This window comes from Lampris incognitus, chromosome 4, assembly GCF_029633865.1.
Source record: "Lampris incognitus isolate fLamInc1 chromosome 4, fLamInc1.hap2, whole genome shotgun sequence".
NCBI lineage: Eukaryota > Metazoa > Chordata > Actinopteri > Lampriformes > Lampridae > Lampris > Lampris incognitus.
In genome coordinates this window covers 62,538,325-62,555,952 of record NC_079214.1, presented here as the reverse complement: position 1 = coordinate 62,555,952, position 17,628 = coordinate 62,538,325, and the positions used below count along the sequence as shown (strand labels likewise).

At 46.7% G+C, this 17,628-nt stretch overlaps 1 protein-coding gene across 1 annotated transcript in view; it reads left to right on the top strand.

Annotated features, from left to right (window-relative positions):
• cemip (cell migration inducing hyaluronidase 1) overlaps positions 1-17,628 on the top strand; it is a 213,338-nt gene that overhangs the window by 74,553 nt on the left and 121,157 nt on the right. Inside the window, exon 2 of the mRNA XM_056278570.1 lies at positions 14,005-14,195. Coding sequence (XP_056134545.1) covers positions 14,075-14,195 — 121 coding nt within the window. The 5' untranslated portion in view covers positions 14,005-14,074. The remainder of the gene's footprint in view (positions 1-14,004; positions 14,196-17,628) is intronic.

The window sequence follows — 17,628 nt, the reverse complement described above, 5'->3', positions numbered from 1 at the left end:
GTCATTAAAGACCTCAACAAGAGCAGTCGCAGTGCTGTGGCGTGGTCAAAATCCTGACCGGAAGACATCGAAACAGTTGTTTAGTGACAAGAAGTTGTTGAGCCGCTGAAAAAGCTTTTTCAGTGATTTTGCCTTGAAAGGTGAGGTTTGATGTGGGCCTTTTATTGTTCATCAGCGAAGTGTCTAGTGCAGTGTTTCTCAACCGGGGGTCCGCGGACCCCTAGTGGTCCGTGGTGTAATTGCAAGGGGTCCGTGAAAATAAAATATCTTTAAAAAAAAGATCCTATGACATTTATAGAAATAGGATTATGTTACTCAAATGTGACTGAGACCTTTATCTACCTAAACTATAAAGGGTAACAGGACTTTTTTCTCCAATTACATCTGTTTCACAAGTGTAATTTGTTGTATTTTAATAAGAGATCTCGCTCCCGTTTGCATTGTTAAAAGTTACTGCATAAAAATTCTGTTGTTACATCTATCTGAAAGTTACTGAATACATATTCTGTGTTGTTACATATATCTGAAAGTTACTGCATAAGAATTCTGTTTTGTTAACTATATCTAAGTTACAACTGAAAGCTCTTATTTTTGCCCCAAAGAGTGAATAAATGCTATAATGCAGTTTAAAATGCAGTTTCTACTGTTTCTATCAAATTGCAACCCCCCTCCCCCAAGATCAGGTGGAGGGGTCCTCAGGGTGGATCAAAAATATGCAGGGGGTCCAGGACCCCAAAAAGGTTGAGAACCACCACCGGTCTAGATTATCCTTTACGAATGGCTTGATGACGGCAGTTTTCAGGGGCTGTGGGAAGAGACCTGAGACAGGAGATGTGTACACAATTGGTAGACGATCCGAGGCCACGCCATTAGAAGCATTTGTGAAAAAGCCTGCTGGCAGAATGTCAAGGCAGCAGGAGGAGGATTTCATATGTTGCGTGACGTCCTGCAAGTTGTTAACGGGATCCCATCGTGTCATGCTATTCGAATTGATTTTAGGTGGACACGGGGACAACACGCAAGGCTGCCTGTCTTAATTTTCCGAGTTTTGTAATCGAGGGAGGCAAATTCATCGCCTCCTTGTCAATCCCTTTAATCCTAAACCCAAAAAAAAAATTGCAAGAAAATCAAAGAACTGCTTGTAAAAATATATATTTACTTGAGCTGCCGCTGTACATGGTGAAAGATAATAGTGTCTGTGATAACGCTTTGCCACCCGTTTCGACAGCCCGGCCTTCATTTCATCCCGTTTGGTTTTTCCTTTTTAAAGCCACACGGCGCTGTATTAAATATTGTCATGCACCGTCGATAGTAATTCTTCACACGTTGGGACTGTTTTTATGTTGTTGCCGCGTCTCCAAGTCCCCCGGCTTCCTCTGTGTTTCTTCTTAGCCGCCATTCTTTTGTTCTGCTCCTGCCTTTGACTCAAACAGCAAGCCAGTGAGGACACGGTGAGTCACCGAGTGTCAGCCCACACACAGTTCTGCCGCTAAAGCGGTTAGAAAGGTTGTCCACCGCGTCTGGGGAGCAACGCCGCGGCAAGAGTTACTACTGGAAACAGAAAGCCCTTCGATTCCAGTCCTCTCGTCTTCTAGCAACACCACACGTACCGATACGCTTAGTGCACTTTCGTGTCAAGGTCCAAAACAATTTTAGCTTCAGCTTTTTTTTCTTTCTATTTGAAGTACACTTTTCTGAAATGCTAAGCAACAGTGAAATGCCAGATAGGCACCAGATAGGTGCCTAAACTGCACATCGCACAGTTATTTACTGTCTGTCAGGATTTCAGTATGACGATATAATTACTGTACTTGCTGACTAGATGAGTGACGGGTACACACGCGTGCGCACGTTTTGATTTTTCAAAGCTTGTGAGGACCCCCCCCCCCTCATTGACTACCTTCATCCCCTAGGCCTCAACTGCATGTGCTAACCTCGACCTTAACCTGATCCTGATTCGAACCTGAACCCTAAACCCAAGCCCTGACCCTAGAAAGTGGGGACGTTTTGGCCCGTCCTCGCATTGCCAAAAAACGTCCTCATTGTGATGGCGGAAGACTCAAATTGGTCCTCACAAGGATATAAGCACACGCATGCACACACTTTTACCATCGGGTCAACTGAGGGTTTTGGACCCTTTCAAGCAACGAGTAGCGCTTGAGACTTTTCAGCATTTCCCCTGCAACAAAAACACTAACTAATCTGCAGAAGTGAGCAGCTGGCCCGTGAGCGGCATGTAATAATACACTTCTGGGGCTGGATATTGGTCTCGGGAGACAGAGTACTGGGTGTAGTTGGCCCAGCTGTATTAACAGCAGCCCTCACTGAGCGCTGAGTAAACAGCGGTCCACAGGGAGCGGAGAGAAACCTGCTGAGCTCACACTCCCTCTTTCCTGCACATCCTGGCTAGAATAAATGTGAGGTTGCCCCCTATCATCACCCCCCCCCCCCCCAGTCCCAAGCCAGGCCCGGTACTGGCTCCGGGAAAGACAGCGGCACCGCAACAGGAGTCTACAGAAGGAGCCTTGAATAACAAACCCGCAGAAGAAACCCTCTTAACACACTCCACCCAGGACCGATGTGTGTGTGTGTGTGTGTGTGTGTTTGTCTGCATATAGAGTTGAAACTAGCTGATGGCAGCCAAAACATGGCTCACGGGTCTTCTTTTTTTTTCCAGTCTTACGGTGCCAGAGGGACCTTGACCTTATTCAGGGGGGCACAATGATGACCCTCTGATCTGAGGACGTGAATCCCGGAGAGGGAAATGTTATTTCCTTTACTGGATTACCCTGGCTGCACGCACACACACACACACGTATTCCCATGCAGTTTCGCTCACACGGATTTCGACAAACTTCCATTCCTCTCAATCCCCGAGCCCAAGTTAGCTGAGAATTTTTTTGTTGGTTGTTGTTGTTGTCGTGGCAGGTGAAGCAAGAAAGCCATGTCGTGTTTACCCCCCTCCCCCCCCCATATAAGGTACACGTGTGAGCGTATGTACCCAAACGGAGGAGCTGGTTTGTGTGTTAAGCCGTTCATTGCTAGTGTGTTCCTTCCCCGGGGGGGGGGGATGAGGGGTTTTCTGCTACCGACAGAATCCACCTCCTGCTGCGGAGGAGTCTGGGAGAACGCGCCGTCCTAGGCTAGGCCAGGGGTTTTGGAAAGTGAGCCTCCCTTCAGAGAACATCGAGTAACCAGAGCCTCCCCCCATTTTAATAAAGGGGATAATTATAATCATAATAATCCACCCTGCTTTTCGCAGATGACGCGGTTCCTTCCGTTGGCTTCGTCAGAACGAGACCTCCGGCGCGCACTGGGGCGGTTTGCAGCGGGGTGTGAAATGGCCGGGATGGGAGTCAGCACCTCCGTGTCTGAGGTCGTGGTTCTCTGCCGGAAAATGGTGGCTCGCTCCCTACGGGTTTGGGATGAGCTGTTGCCTCAAATGAAGGAGTGCAAGTATCTCGGGGACTTGTTCACGAGTGAGGGTAGGATGGAGCGGGAGATTGACAGGCGGATTGGTGCAGCATCAGCAGTAATGTGGATGTTGTACCGGACCGTTGTGGTGAGGAGGGAGCTGAGCCGGAAGGCAAAGCTCTCCATTTACCAATCAGTCTTGGTTCCAACCCTCCCCTATGGTCATGAGCTCTGGGTAGTGACCGAAAGGGTGAGATCACGGGTACAAGTGGCTGAAATGAGTTTCCTCTGTAGGGTGTCTGAGCTCAGCCTTAGAGATAGGGTGAGGAGCTCTAGAGGGAGCTCGGAGTAGAGCCGCTGCTCCTTCGCATCGAAAGGAGCCAGTTGAGGTGGTTCGGGCATCTGATCAGGACGCCTCCTGAGCGCCTTCCTTTGGAGGTTTTCCAGGAACGTCCAACTGGGAGGAGACCCCGGGGTAGACCCAGAACTCGCTGGAGGGACTACATGTCCAATCTGGCCTGGGAACGCCTTGGGATCCCCCAGGAGGAGCTGGAGAGCGTTGCTGGGGAGAGGGACGTCTGGAGTGCCCTACTTAGCTTGCTGATAATGAGATGAGATGAATCAGTTCATCTTGACCCAACGTTTATTGGGAGAAACGTTTCCTCACTCATCTAAGTGACCTCTTCTGTCTCAACTTTTCTGGTATTTCCTAGCCTGGATTATTGAGCATGCATCAATACTCAACTGGAGGTTTCACAAAAGGATTGTGCAGCTTTTGCGGCCGCTAAACCTGCACAAACAAGACAAAAAGAAACCGTGTAATACTCAAAGTACCCGCAGAGGATGAAATGCACATCTAACTGCGCTGCCAAGCAAACGGCATCTCGGTGCTCCGGTGCTGCTTGCATGTATATGTCCACCCATCCATCCATCCATCCATTATCCATCATCCATCCATTATCCATCCATCATCCATCCATTATCCATCCATTATCCATCATCCATCCATTATCCATCCATTATCCATCATCCATCCATTATCCATCCATCATCCATCCATTATCCATCCATTATCCATCATCCATCCATTATCCATCCATTATCCATCATCCATCCATTATCCATCCATCATCCATCCATCATCCATCCATTATCCATCATCCATCCATTATCCATCATCCATCCATCATCCATCCATCCAGTATCCAAGCTGCTTATCCTAACTGGGGTCGCAGGATGCTGGATCCTGTCCTAGCAGTCATTGGGCAGCAGGTGGGGAGACACCATGGACAGGCTGCCAGTCCATCACAGGGCCGAGGCACTCACACACACACACACACACACACATTCACACCTATGGACAATTTAGTACTGCCGATTCACCTGGCCTACATGTCATTGGACTGTGGGAGGAAACCGGAGCACCCGGAGGAAACCCACACAGACACGGGGAGAACATGCAAACTCCACACAGAGGACGACCCGGGACGACCCCCAAGGTTGGACTACCCCGGGCCTCGAACCCAGGACCTTCTTATATGTATTATGTTATGAACTATAACGTGTGTGTGTGCGCGTGCAATTATTTAAATGAGGTAATCTGCATATATTTAGCGCAAAAGTTGCCTCTTTCTATGCAAATGAGCCTCACTGTAAAAAAAAGAGAAAGGTCATACAAGCGCCAGCGCCAATAGCCACACACAGTTAGAGGGACAGTTATAAGCGTCTTCAGAGAGTTGGTGGTGACTGACGCCCAGACTTTCCAGTCGTCACGGCAGCCGTGATTGTAGCCAGGCGACGGCGTCGTCCTGCCAGGCGTGCCCATGAGCAGATACTTCACAGGAGAACATCACTTTTTGACTTAACCGGGGCCCGAAATGAGTCACAGGTACAGGTCGCCAGGTGCAACAGTTCTTGCTACACTCGATGACATCACGGATGACATTGAACCTGCCTGCTGTGTTCTCGGCACAAAGCCACCATTGACGCTTTGCCACACGGGTAACGGCAATCAGACGCAGAACAAGGGCGACTTATTCTCAGCTGCCAGTATTTACGGGCGTGTTTGTGCTGTAATGTCATTAGCACGATATCTCTTGTGAATCGGGCCTTGAGACGGGGCAGATTGCGGTTGCAAGCGATGGGCAATTCGTGCTGCCGTCAGCTGCCACAAGCCATTCTCTGTGAATGGGCCCGTCAATACAGAGCGAGTCTGAGAGACACGAGAGACATCCGCAGATAGAAACCGACGGGAGGGGAGGGGGAGTTAACAGACCAATAGGATAGATATACCTACAATTAAATTAAGTTCTCTTTCCAATCAAGTATCCCCTGATATGAGTGGGAAGCATTGTTCTTGCAGATACACTGATAACCTTTTCTTCTGACTCGGACATAGTTTAACCATGTCCTGTGATGTGCTACTTCAGTACACTTCACCAACAAATATCACTGGGACCACTACAGAAGATTGCAGACGAACATTTAATATCCAGGAATTCCCATTATAGACACTACCACTGACTGTCCTTTTAACAAAGTGGCCACAATTTCAAACATTGGCCATAGCCGGTCCAGCCATATACTAGGTTTTGGCCTAGTCTAGTTAAGCCTACATAGCTTCTCTAATGGCAGGAGCGAGTCTGCGTCTTGGCTGCACACAGGCGGTGGGTGCGGGGCCGTACCGATGACCTGCAGCCTCGACGTTACAATGTTACAGTGGAACTCGCTTTTAATCAGGGTCAAGGCAGGAAAGCAGGTCTAAGAAAATCCCAATTTTAAATATACGTCGCCATACTTTCTGCGCTTTCTGCTGGGTTCAGACATTTTCTTGTATCCCCCTGTTTTGTTTGTTTGTTTTTGTGGTTTTTTCCCCCTCCCGTGCCTCCCCTGAAACGTTTTGGCGCCCCTAGGGGAGGTGCAGGATATGTATGAGGGCAGTGTGACAGTGGTGAGGTGTGCGGTTGGAATGACAGATGGGTTCAAGGTGGAGGTGGGATTACATCAAGGATCGGCTCTGAGCCCTTTCTTGTTTGCAGTGGTGATGGACAGGTTGACGGACGAGATCAGGCAGGAGTCTCCGTGGACTATGATGTTCGCGGGTGACATTATGATCTGTAGTGAGAGTAGGGTGCAGGTGGAGGAGAGCCTGGAGAGGTGGAGGTATGCACTGGAGAGAAGAGGAATGAAAGTCAGTAGGAGCAAGACGGAATACCTATGCGTGAATGAGAGGAAGGACAGTGGAATGGTCAGGATGCAAGGAGTAGAGGTGATGAAGGCATATGAGTTTAAATACTTGGGGTCAACTGTCCAAAGTAACGGGAAGTGCAGAAGAGAGGTGAAGAAGAGAGTGCAGGCAGGGTGGAGTGGGTGGAGAAGAGTGTCAGGAGTGATTTGCAGCAGAAGGGTACATTACATTACAGTCATTTAGCCAACGCTTTTATCCAAAGCGACTTACAATAAGTGCATTTAATGTAGTAAATCAGGAGAACTACTAGTCATCAGAGGTCATAAGTGCATCTAAACAAGCATCTAAGTGCAAAACCAGTGCTGAAGTTAAAGAGCAAGAAAGCGATTTTTTTTAAATGGTACCAGCAAGAGTTAAAGGGAAGGTTTACAAGATGGTTGTGAGACCAGCTATGTTGTATGGTTTGGAGACAGTGGCACTGATGAAAAGACAGGAGGCGGAGCTGGAGGTGGCAGAGATGAAGATGATAAGATTTTCATTGGGAGTGATGAAGAAGGACAGGATCAGGAACGAGTATATTAGAGGGACAGCTCGGGTTGGAGACAAAGCAAGAGAGGCGAGACTGAGATGGCTTGGACATGTGTGGAGGAGAGATGCTGGGTATATTGGGGGAAGGATGCTAAATATGGCGCTGCCGGGGAAGAGGAGAAGAGGAAGGCCAAAGAGGAGGTTTATGGATGTGGTGAGGGAGGACATGCAGGTGGCTGGTGTGACAGAGGAAGATGCAGAGGACAGGAAGAGATGGAAACGGATGATCCGCTTTGGCGCCCCCTAACGGGAGCAGCCGAAAGTAGTAGTAGTAGTAGTAGCAGTAATAGTAGTAGTAGTAGTAGTAGTAGTAGTATTGGTAGTAGGGGAGGCGGGCCTCACACTTTGAAAAACTCTTGAGCTCGGGCATTTTAGTTGTTGTCAACTACTCCCAAAAAGTAGTCTATTAATCGTGGGAGACATGCTTTTTCACCCAATAACGACGATCAAATCGACAAAAAGGTCTCAAATACAACCAGTAAAGGGGTCTCTAATGTAGGCGGGACCAACCGGGAGGGCGAACAAATAGCAGAGCCCTCGATTGGCTCCGAGAGGCCGTTTACAAACGAGCCGCAATCTGATTGGGCTAAACCCCCCAGCATGGTTGTCTGAGCTGGAGGTACGGTTTGACTGCAGTAGCAACACGACTGCTTTCTTGCAGGCGTTTTCTGTCTAACCAGTGACTGTCCGCCAGGGGGCGCCCGTGAGTGGCATTGTGTAAAATGCCGGCCGTTTGCACTCGCACTGCCGCCGGCGTCGCCAGCGTTTTGAGTGTCGCCCCGAGTACAATTTTAAATGTAAGCCTACGTGAACAGACCAGCCCGTCAGAGGGTGAGGGAGGGTCTGACGTCACACAAGCTCAAGGCGGAAGAGACGAGCAGAGGGAAAATGGCGGAGCGCGGAGGTAAAAAAAAAGACACACCTCAATCTTCTTGGGTTGTTCCAGAAGAGAAGGAAGGGTAAGCATCAAGCACTATGTAGTAACTCTTTCAATAACGGTTGAAATTGCCTGTTGATTTACGACATGAATTGGATTCGCCGTTTAGCTAGCGGGCCGTACTTTAGCAGGGCTTTCCTCGTAAATGAAACACGTTTCCATGAAACGAACTGTGAACTACTAATAAGACGCGTTAGCCCCGTTAGCCTCTAGCTAACGGGTCTGGCCCTTTAGCCGAGCGGTTAGCGACGCCGCCTTGTGGCGCAGTACACCCCGGTATCGAATCCCGCACCGAGCAAGAAAATAACCGGTTACAGAACTAAAACGGTAACGACCCATACTCATTACGAACAACCACTCATATTTGTGATGTTAAAAATATTAGTGGTAGAAATGTGAGAGTAAACCTCAGTTTTTGAGGTACACGTTTCAGTTTTTCAGATTAAGGCATGCGCAGAAGACGTGTGAATGTAAATGAGGTGCCAGCGTGCATCAAAATAGAGCTTGTTTATCAAAAACATTTAGGGGGGGGTTGGATCCCCCCGGACACCCCCCCTACAGAAATCCGAGCTAAGCCCCGAATGTCCTCAAATCCGGGAAACGCCCCTGCACACTACATCCGCCATGACGCATGGAGGAAAGGTATTTGCAGCACATTTTATCGACGCTCTCGTGTGTTTTGTACTTGCCGAATTACAGACTGCTGCCTCTTAAAAGTCACTTTCCTCCCATCCGGTTTTCCGTTTCCGTGCGCACCCGCTGTTGTGACTTCTCTCATGTACACTATTGTAGTGTTACTAATCGTGGGTTACTAACGTAATCGCTATTATATAGAAGTACACGGGGACGAGGATGCGGCACAAGTCTGATCTTTACTGACGGAGACATCACACACCACTAGGCTCGACCAGTGCATTACAGAACTCAGTAGTGGCGACAGTCCAACACAATCGAGCACCGAGTGCTCGATCCAATACACCACAACCCGCCTGCCAACGACACGTGAACACGTGGTCTCGGCCATAATGCCCGTGCTAATTAGGAGGGAGGTATTCTAAAAGGGACGGCCTGGCGGGCGGTCGGGCCGGGGTGTCTCCCCGCCTGCCGTCCGGTGACTGCTGGGACAGGCTCCGGCATCCCCGAGAGCCGGGTAAGCGGTCCGGATAGTGGATGGGTGGCATTCTAAAAGTGTTCTCCTATAAAATCGACCCGGTATCCGCTGGTACAGATGCTGTAGTTCTGTATTCTGAGCACGTAACGCAGACTATGCACTCGGATTGCGTCACGGCCCGGCCCGGCCCTGGTCATAGGAGGTTGGATAGCGGAACATCCGCCGGCTCTATCAGCGCTCAGCAGAGTCCGCGGGGGAAGCAGGTGTTCAAGCTTAGCCGGTGACCCGAGGGCCTCGGCAGACCACGACAGCACTGTGAGGCAGGCGGACCAGCTGATAAAGACCCGGCTTGCTGTCTCGCTGCCCCCCCCCCACACTGGTCGACTGGTTCCACTTATGGACCCGGTCACTACTGCGGAAGTCTGTCCGCTGCGACGATGGAGACAATTTCACAATGAGACAAAGGAAAGCGCTGTTTTGTAAACAAATAGCCATCTGAAGAACTGGATGGTTATTTGTGATTTTCATTTTCATCCGTCCTCAGGAGTCAGGAGCAGCTATTTGTCATTTCATGCACGTGTACATGAAATGACATGAAATCTCGTTTCCCCCAGCCAGCAGCAGGGCAACACGAAGACAAAAGCACACATCCACATGACGAGAACACACATGTATGTCCAAACTATGAAAAAAACTACAAACTTTTAAGCTTGGCGATGGGATGTTTCTTAAAGGCAATGCACACTGGGACTTGTAGTTGACTTGTCTCCCCCCCTTTTTTTTTCTTCTCCCCCCCAAATGTACCCGGCCAATTAGCCCCATCCCAGTCGCTGCTCCACCCCCTCTGCCGATCTGATACGTGTGGAGTCGCCAGCCGCTTCTTTTCACCTGACAGTGAGGAGTTTCGCCAGGCGGACGTAGTGGGAGGATCACGCCGGAGAGTTTCACGACCGTCCAAGTGTTGGAAATGCTTTGAATGGCCGGCCACGTCACGTTGTCTATGGGGGGGGGGGTGAATGAGATTTTCTTTTCTTCTTCTTGGAACACAAAAGCCCCCCCCACCCACCACCCCCAACCCACCCAGCGGTGTAACTCGGCCCACTTCTCCCCTCCAGTACGAGTGCCTGGCTCAGTGCTGCAGCTCTCGGTGCTGCAGCATCGCAGGAGAATGCAAAACATTTGAACATTCAGAATCCGAGAAAGCGGAGACACAGAGCTAACTTGTAACATTAATAATGCATGAATGCCTCACTTCAGTAGCTCTTGTGTCTACTTGCCTCTGTGTGTGTGTGTGTGTGTGTGAGAGAGAGAGAGAGAGCGAGAGAGTGTGATCTGTCCGCTTTGATCAGCACATGAAACGCCCTGTTTGAACACAAGAATGTGCATGGCTCCCCCCCCCCCCCCTTTAGTGTAAAGGTTAATTTTGAGTACATATTAAAGGTCCTACTTTTTTGATCATCTGTGTGTTCTGCGGTGTTCGTGTCATCACAGGCCGTATCGCAGCTTCAGTCAGCGAGCAGGACCCACCACCAATCACGCGAACGCGGACGAGCTTCTCTTCTTTTCGAGCGTTGTGAGTAACTCTGAGGCAGCACTGCAGACAGTTGTCCGGTCACAACATGCATTTGGTCATATTTGGGCTCCTGCTGCTGGGACGGGAGGCTTTTAGCCCTGACAGGGTAGAGCTGGGCAAGACATTGATGTCATGTTGATATTGTGAAATGAGATTAGCTACACTCGGGGATTTTGGTTATTGGAATTTGGTGATATAACTTAAATGGTGTCATTCCCTGGTCTTGAAGGCTGTATTACAGTAAGGTGATACAAATCTCATCTCATCTGATCTCATCTCATCTGATCTCATCTCATCTCATCTCATCTCATCTCATCATCAGCCGCTTCTCCGGGGTCGGGTCGCGGTGGCAGCAAGCTAAGTAGGGCCCTCCAGACGTCCCTCTCCCCAGCAACGCCCTCCTGCTCCTCCTCGGGGATCCCAAGATGTTCCCAGGCCAGATTGGACATGTGGTCCCTCCAGCGAGTTCTGGGTCTACCCCAGGGTCTCCTCCCAGTTGGCCGTGCCCGGTGAAGGAAGGCGCCCAGGAGGCGTCCTAATCAGATGCCTGAACCACCTCAACTGGCTCCTTTCGAAGCGAAGGAGCAGCAGCTCTGCTCCGAGCTCCCTCCGGATGTCCGAGCTCCTCACCCTATCTCTAAGGCTGAGCCCAGATACGCTACGGAGGAAATTCATTGATCTATTCCGTTGCTTACCAACATAGGGATCACCGGTTCGAATCCTTGTGTTACCTCCGGCTTGGTCGGGCGTCCCTACAGACACAATAGGCCGTGTGTGTGGGTGGGAAGATGGATGTGGGTATGTGTCCTGGTTACTTCACTGGCACCTCCTCTGGTTGGTCGGGGTGCCTGTTCAGCGGGGAGGGGGAACGTGATCCTACCACGCGCTACGCCCCCCTGGCGAAACGCCTCACTGTCAGGTGAAAAGAAGCAGCTGGTGACTCCACATGTATGGGAAGAGGCATGTGGTAGTCTGCAGCCCTCCCCGGATCAGTAGAGGGGGTGGAGCAGTGACCGGGACGGCTCGGAAGAGCGGGGTAATTGGCCAAGTACAATTGGGGAGAAAAAAGGGGGAACCCCCCCCCCAAAAAAACTGTTGTAACGTCGCTGATGTGCACATAAAGTCTTCCCACCCAGCATTAAATTCACACTAGAATACACGTTTCACAAGATGTAATGTTTAGCCCCAGCTGGCTCATTCAGCACCTAATTTTTACAACACTGTGTTGTATGAGGTAGCATTAAGAAGTGAGGTTTGGTGGAGGGGATAACATGAAAACAAAGTTCTCCTGCACTTGCTGACCCATCGACCTTCAGCTAATGTAGGTTAAAAAAGTTGATCGAAATTCCTGCAATATGGTCTTTTTCAGATACATTCTGTCTTGCTCATCATAGGAAATATAGCCTGATGAGCAGTTTTAGTGCTCAACACGAGGTCTTGCTGTCGCAATCCAACAGTGTTTGTGGAAATTTTATATATATATATATATATATATATAATTGCTTTGCTGGCAAGAAAAATGTATATTTTTTCCATTGCGGCAGAGGGATTAATTTGCTAGTAGACAAGATAATCATATGATTCCAATGTGCAGAGAAGATTACCTGGGAGGAATGTTTCTACAGCCATGACCCCTACACACACACACACACACACACACACACGCACACACAATCCCAGAGTGTATAAACATACACCGCAGAGGGGAACAAGTAGGTAGAAGGGGAATTGGCAGGAGGTAGGCACAGAGGGAAGGAGAGTCAGCATTTACACCATAAAGTATACCAAACATCATCATCACCATCAGGTGGAGTATCCTCAGATGCAAAGAAATTGAACAAAATATGGCTAAATCCATCTCATCAAGTCAGTACAGGTCCGAAAATGTGCATGGTAATGGCCAAGTATAAATTAGAAGACTGTGCCAAGTAAATTAACTCTGTTGCCCATGGACCAATTAACTAAATGCTTACTGTTAAAGTAATGTAAAAAATGTGTTAAGATGTATGAATTAATTACAATAGTGATCTTCTATTACAGCATCCTTTTTGTACACATTTTAAAATGTACACATTATCTTGTCTACATTTTAAAATGGGCTATTTATATTGAATCAACACAAGATTATTGCACTTGTTTTATTAAAAAATGCACAAGTTTAATTCCAAGGAGAGCTGTGGGGTTACATCGTACCCAGTTTATCATCCTCACACTCATAGTAATTTTATCAATTTTCAATTTTATCTCTGATTGTGAGTAAGCTGATTGTGAGTAAGATATTAGTGCTCTTTGCTGCCCGTCTGATGCAATTTTTTTAGTCCCAATCATCTCTCTAATCCAGGCCACTTGTGTTAAAACAGCCATATCTTTAAAAGTTACTTCCATTCTTTACATCTCGCTGAGGCAGAATCATTTCGATCTCCTTGGCCGATTGTTGCGGGGAACTGGTTAAAATATCCAGTAAGAATCAAAATGAGAAGAAGCTCTTATGAAAGCCATCATTACTGCTGCGGAGGTCATGCCCTGTGTTTTCTTTGGGATTTTCTTTTCCCTTAAATTCCATGTAAAATAGATAAACTTAGAAGTAAATTAATGCTTCCCTGAAGATTTATGTAATCATTCTGGTGGCAATATAACAAAAGAACAAAATTGGTGATGCAAAGTATATGAATTTAAAGAGTACTTTTTTCTTCATGAGGACCCATGAGACTCCTGCCTCAGTGGTCCCCTTCAATTTACCACCAATTATTTTCCCCCAAGGATTACACATGAACAACTCTAAGGCCTGTGGTCAAAACAGACAGCTGAACTTAGAATAGGCTCATTGTCCTTACGTGTTCCTTTTCTTACACAACAGTTTTATGTAACTGGCGTAAAACAGTCAGGTGTTAAGGTTAATTGGCTTGTGTCTCCATATGACCATGTGTGGGTTTCTTTGATGCTGTGGAGATGGCAAAGACGTACGAGGAAGGTGCACTATGTCATAATCTCTTTGAAGATTAGCTTGAAACCAATACAATTAGCCTCGTCCTAGAAGACACCGATGTTGTTGCATGTGCTACCCACAGATATGGTAGAGGCATTTATTCTCACATGTATGCCGAGGACCACGTAATATACTTGTGTATGTGTTGCTTGCTGGCTTTGAAGCAATATAAATTAATGAGCCTCTGTCTTCTGGTGTGATATTCCAGGTGGCTTTGGTCCCCTCCCACTTTGAAGTTGTCCCTCCCCGGTCCAAGAACCCCTCTGGAGCGCGCCTGGATGCCGAGACTAAGGAAACCTTTGAAGATCTTGGTGGGAAGTCAGTCAAGTTTTGGACAGTGTGAGATGAAGACATGTGTTATGTTCCTGGTAGCTCTGCTGCTGCCAAGTATTCAGGCAGGTGAGTTACTTTACAGGCATGTCTCTGTAGAGCTCTATCTTACTTTGAGAGTATTGACTGAGTAGCTACACACCTGGCAATTCATTTACACAGTTGCACGCATTCACCTCTTTGAGCTTCCCAACACCATCACTGGCCTTGGAGTAGCTCCATGGGAATACTTGGGTGTAGGCCCCCTACGCCCGATTTATGGTTCTGTGTCGATGTGACCATGGTCTCTATTGTAGCCTACAGTCACCTCCTAGAAAAAAATGTAACTACACATCAAGACTACAGGCTATGCGGACATCACAAGAGCTGTGATTGGTTTGTCTGGGCCACTTACCTGCTCAGTGTCCGATGCGGCACCCAGCAGTTCATCTGTCTTCCTGTATCTAGGGAACATCCCCGTTCTCTTGCCTCAACATGTTCAGTGGTCTCACGGACTATCACCACTTCGAATGTAATTCCCCCCCCCCAATAATGCCAACAAATGAGTTCTTTTCACTCGTCAAGGAAAGACATTTACATTGCAAACCCTCTGTTTGCTGCCTTTGTTATCAGTGAATGTGAGAGAATGTATACAGGATTACTTAAATAAGTGCCTGATTTGTCCGCATGCTGTGGTGTAGCATGAATGACACTGCCATCTAATTTGCAATGCTATTATAACAGTCCAAATTCTAAACTGTTGATGCCTACAGCAGGAACCCATGGTCACCTCTATGTGGAAACTTAAATATTGCCCTAAAGTTGAAAACTGGGATTTTTCTCCATTAATAAATAGTTATTTTATCCATCTGGATGATCAACTCAGGTACCATAATCCTACCAGTCATCTATAACATGGTTGGAGACAGTCTCCAGTCTCTGTATACCGCTATTGAAATGTTTTGACCGGGTAGGACGAGCACTGGTGCAACAGCACACATGAACATGTTGGAAACAACTCCAGCAGGATGCCGATGTGACCGTGACAATCAATATTACTGTACAACAGTGTTCCCATATAGTTTGATGTAGTTTGTAATACATTATAGACTGTCTGTGTTAGCTTTGGTCCTAGGATCCATTTTTATAAGAGTGAGAACTATTTACTGTTGAGCTGATGGCACACCAGCCAAAATGGCTGCTACACCTTGTTTGTAGTCCCAGAAAATCAGAGTTGGCAGGTCTATTTCTCTCTGCCTCCTACATCAACTATATCACAACATTGTCCTACTGGAAGATTGACTGTCCAACACAATCACTGTATCGTCATCATGTTTAAAATAGATAAAATAATGTTTTGCAAGCGCAAAAAGAAGTGGTGAAAGCAGGCAGCCTTGTCTTATACCACACGTTGTAGGGGGAAATAAGGGGAGGAGACTTCATTTGTGCAGACAGATGCTAAAGGGGAAGTGTATAATAATGCTACCCAACTAATAAAATTATCACCAAAACCTAATCTACGAAGAGTGTGAAAAAGGTAGAACCATTCAACACAGTTGAATGCTTCTTCAACATCTAACAGCAGAAGGATCTTAGGATTACTTAACCCAGAGGGGGAATAGATAATGTCCATCACTCACCTGATTTTATAAAATGACAATCTCCCTTTAATAAAACCTGTTTGGTCAATATGTGTGATTTTGGGCAGGGCTACCTCTAATCTAAGAGCGAGAACTTTTGCAAGGATTTTGACATCGGCCCCTAAGAGACTAATAGATGTAAAAGAACCACAATTGAGTGGGTCCTTATCCTTCTTAAAAATTAAGGAATTCGATGCCTGTATGGGAGAGAGAGGGGGAGAAGGGTGGCACTAGTTTGTCAGCAAAGGTCTTATAGTATGGGTCCAGAGATTTTCCATTCTGCATAAATTTAATGGTTGTTTTTATTTCCTCCAAAGTAGGAGGAGCATTAAATTTGCTGCGTGTGTCGTGAACTATAATTGGAACAGGGAGGTTGTCAAAAAAGCATTAATAAAGGATAAAACACTACAAGGTTCAGACCGGTAAAGAGAAGAATAGAAGTCAGCAAAACACTTACTTATCTCAATAGGGTCCAGTTAGAACTGAGCCAGAAGGGGAACGGATTTGGTTAATGATATTCTGTGCAGTCTGATGTCTCAACTGTAAGGCCAATATCCTGCTAGGTTTGTCACCAAATTCAAAATAAGTTTGTCTAGTCCTACGAAGCATGCTCTCGGCTTTTATGGCTGTGAGGAAGTTAAATTCCACCTGCAATTTAAGTCTCTTCTTATAGAGCTCAGAAGAGGGAAGGGAAGCATAAGCTTTATCAGTGTCTAATATTTTATTGGATATTCTGAGGAGTCTGGATTTACATTATTTATTGCGCTATGAAGAGCAGGAAATGGAGATACCTGTTAAATTAGCCTTTAAAGCTTCCCAGATTGTTGAGGGGGGCATCCCTGGAGTTTTATTGATTGCCAGAAAATCTTTTATTTGGGAAGAAAGAGAAAGGATATAGCTTTTGTCAACCAGTAAGCAGGTGTTTAGCTGCCAATTTGAGGAACTACTGTGTTTTCAGCAAAAGCAAGGTCATTAATAAAGTTGCATTATCTGAAATAACAATATTGCTGTAGGAGATAGATTTAACACATGGCAATAGCTCATTATAAAAAATAATCGATTCTTGAAAAAGAATGATGGGCTGGTGAAAAGAAGTAATGTTGACATGCATTAGGATAGAAGAAACGCCAAACATCAGAGAGGCCAATGTCATCTGAATACTATGACTTAAGAACTTAAGCAGTGAGAGAACGAGATGCTGGTTTAGAAGAAGAGTGATCTAATTTGGGCTTTACGCTACAGTTAAAATCACCACCTAGTATAAGGTGTGGCTTTCACTTTTAAGTGCCTCACTCAATTTGACCTTGAAGGTGTTTCACTTAAAGGGAATGCCTTACTTATTCACATTCCTTGTCACCTGGTTTGGGAATTTCCTCCTGCAAAACTCTCCTGTGAGAAACGGTTCCCCTCAATGTATTTACTAATTTTAAAACTATTTATTCTGCAGCCACTCCCACCACAGACCTAAATCATTTAGGCCCAGACTACCATTTTCCAAATTGTTTACCAGTTAAATCCCTGAGCAGCCTTCTATATCTATGGCCTGATAATGATGCAAAAACTAAATCTATTATCAGCCCCTCTAGTCTCAGTCCAAATAATCATTACTACTGGGGTTTGTGCACAGTCACAAAAGCTAAGGGTGCAGTGCTGCTGTATGATTAATGATTCAACGGCTATTTTTTTCTGCTTGAAAGCAAACTTCAAAAAGGTCATTTAGCATTCTTTGCCTGAAGGCTTCAGTTGTTAAAGCAGACGTAACGTGAAGTCTTACACGATAGACGCCGAGTGATAGTGACGGACCGTATATGCCTAGAGCACTGGAGGAATTTTGAATTTAAGGATTTGTTGCAGAAAAGGTGTTATGGTATAATAAGCCTTGC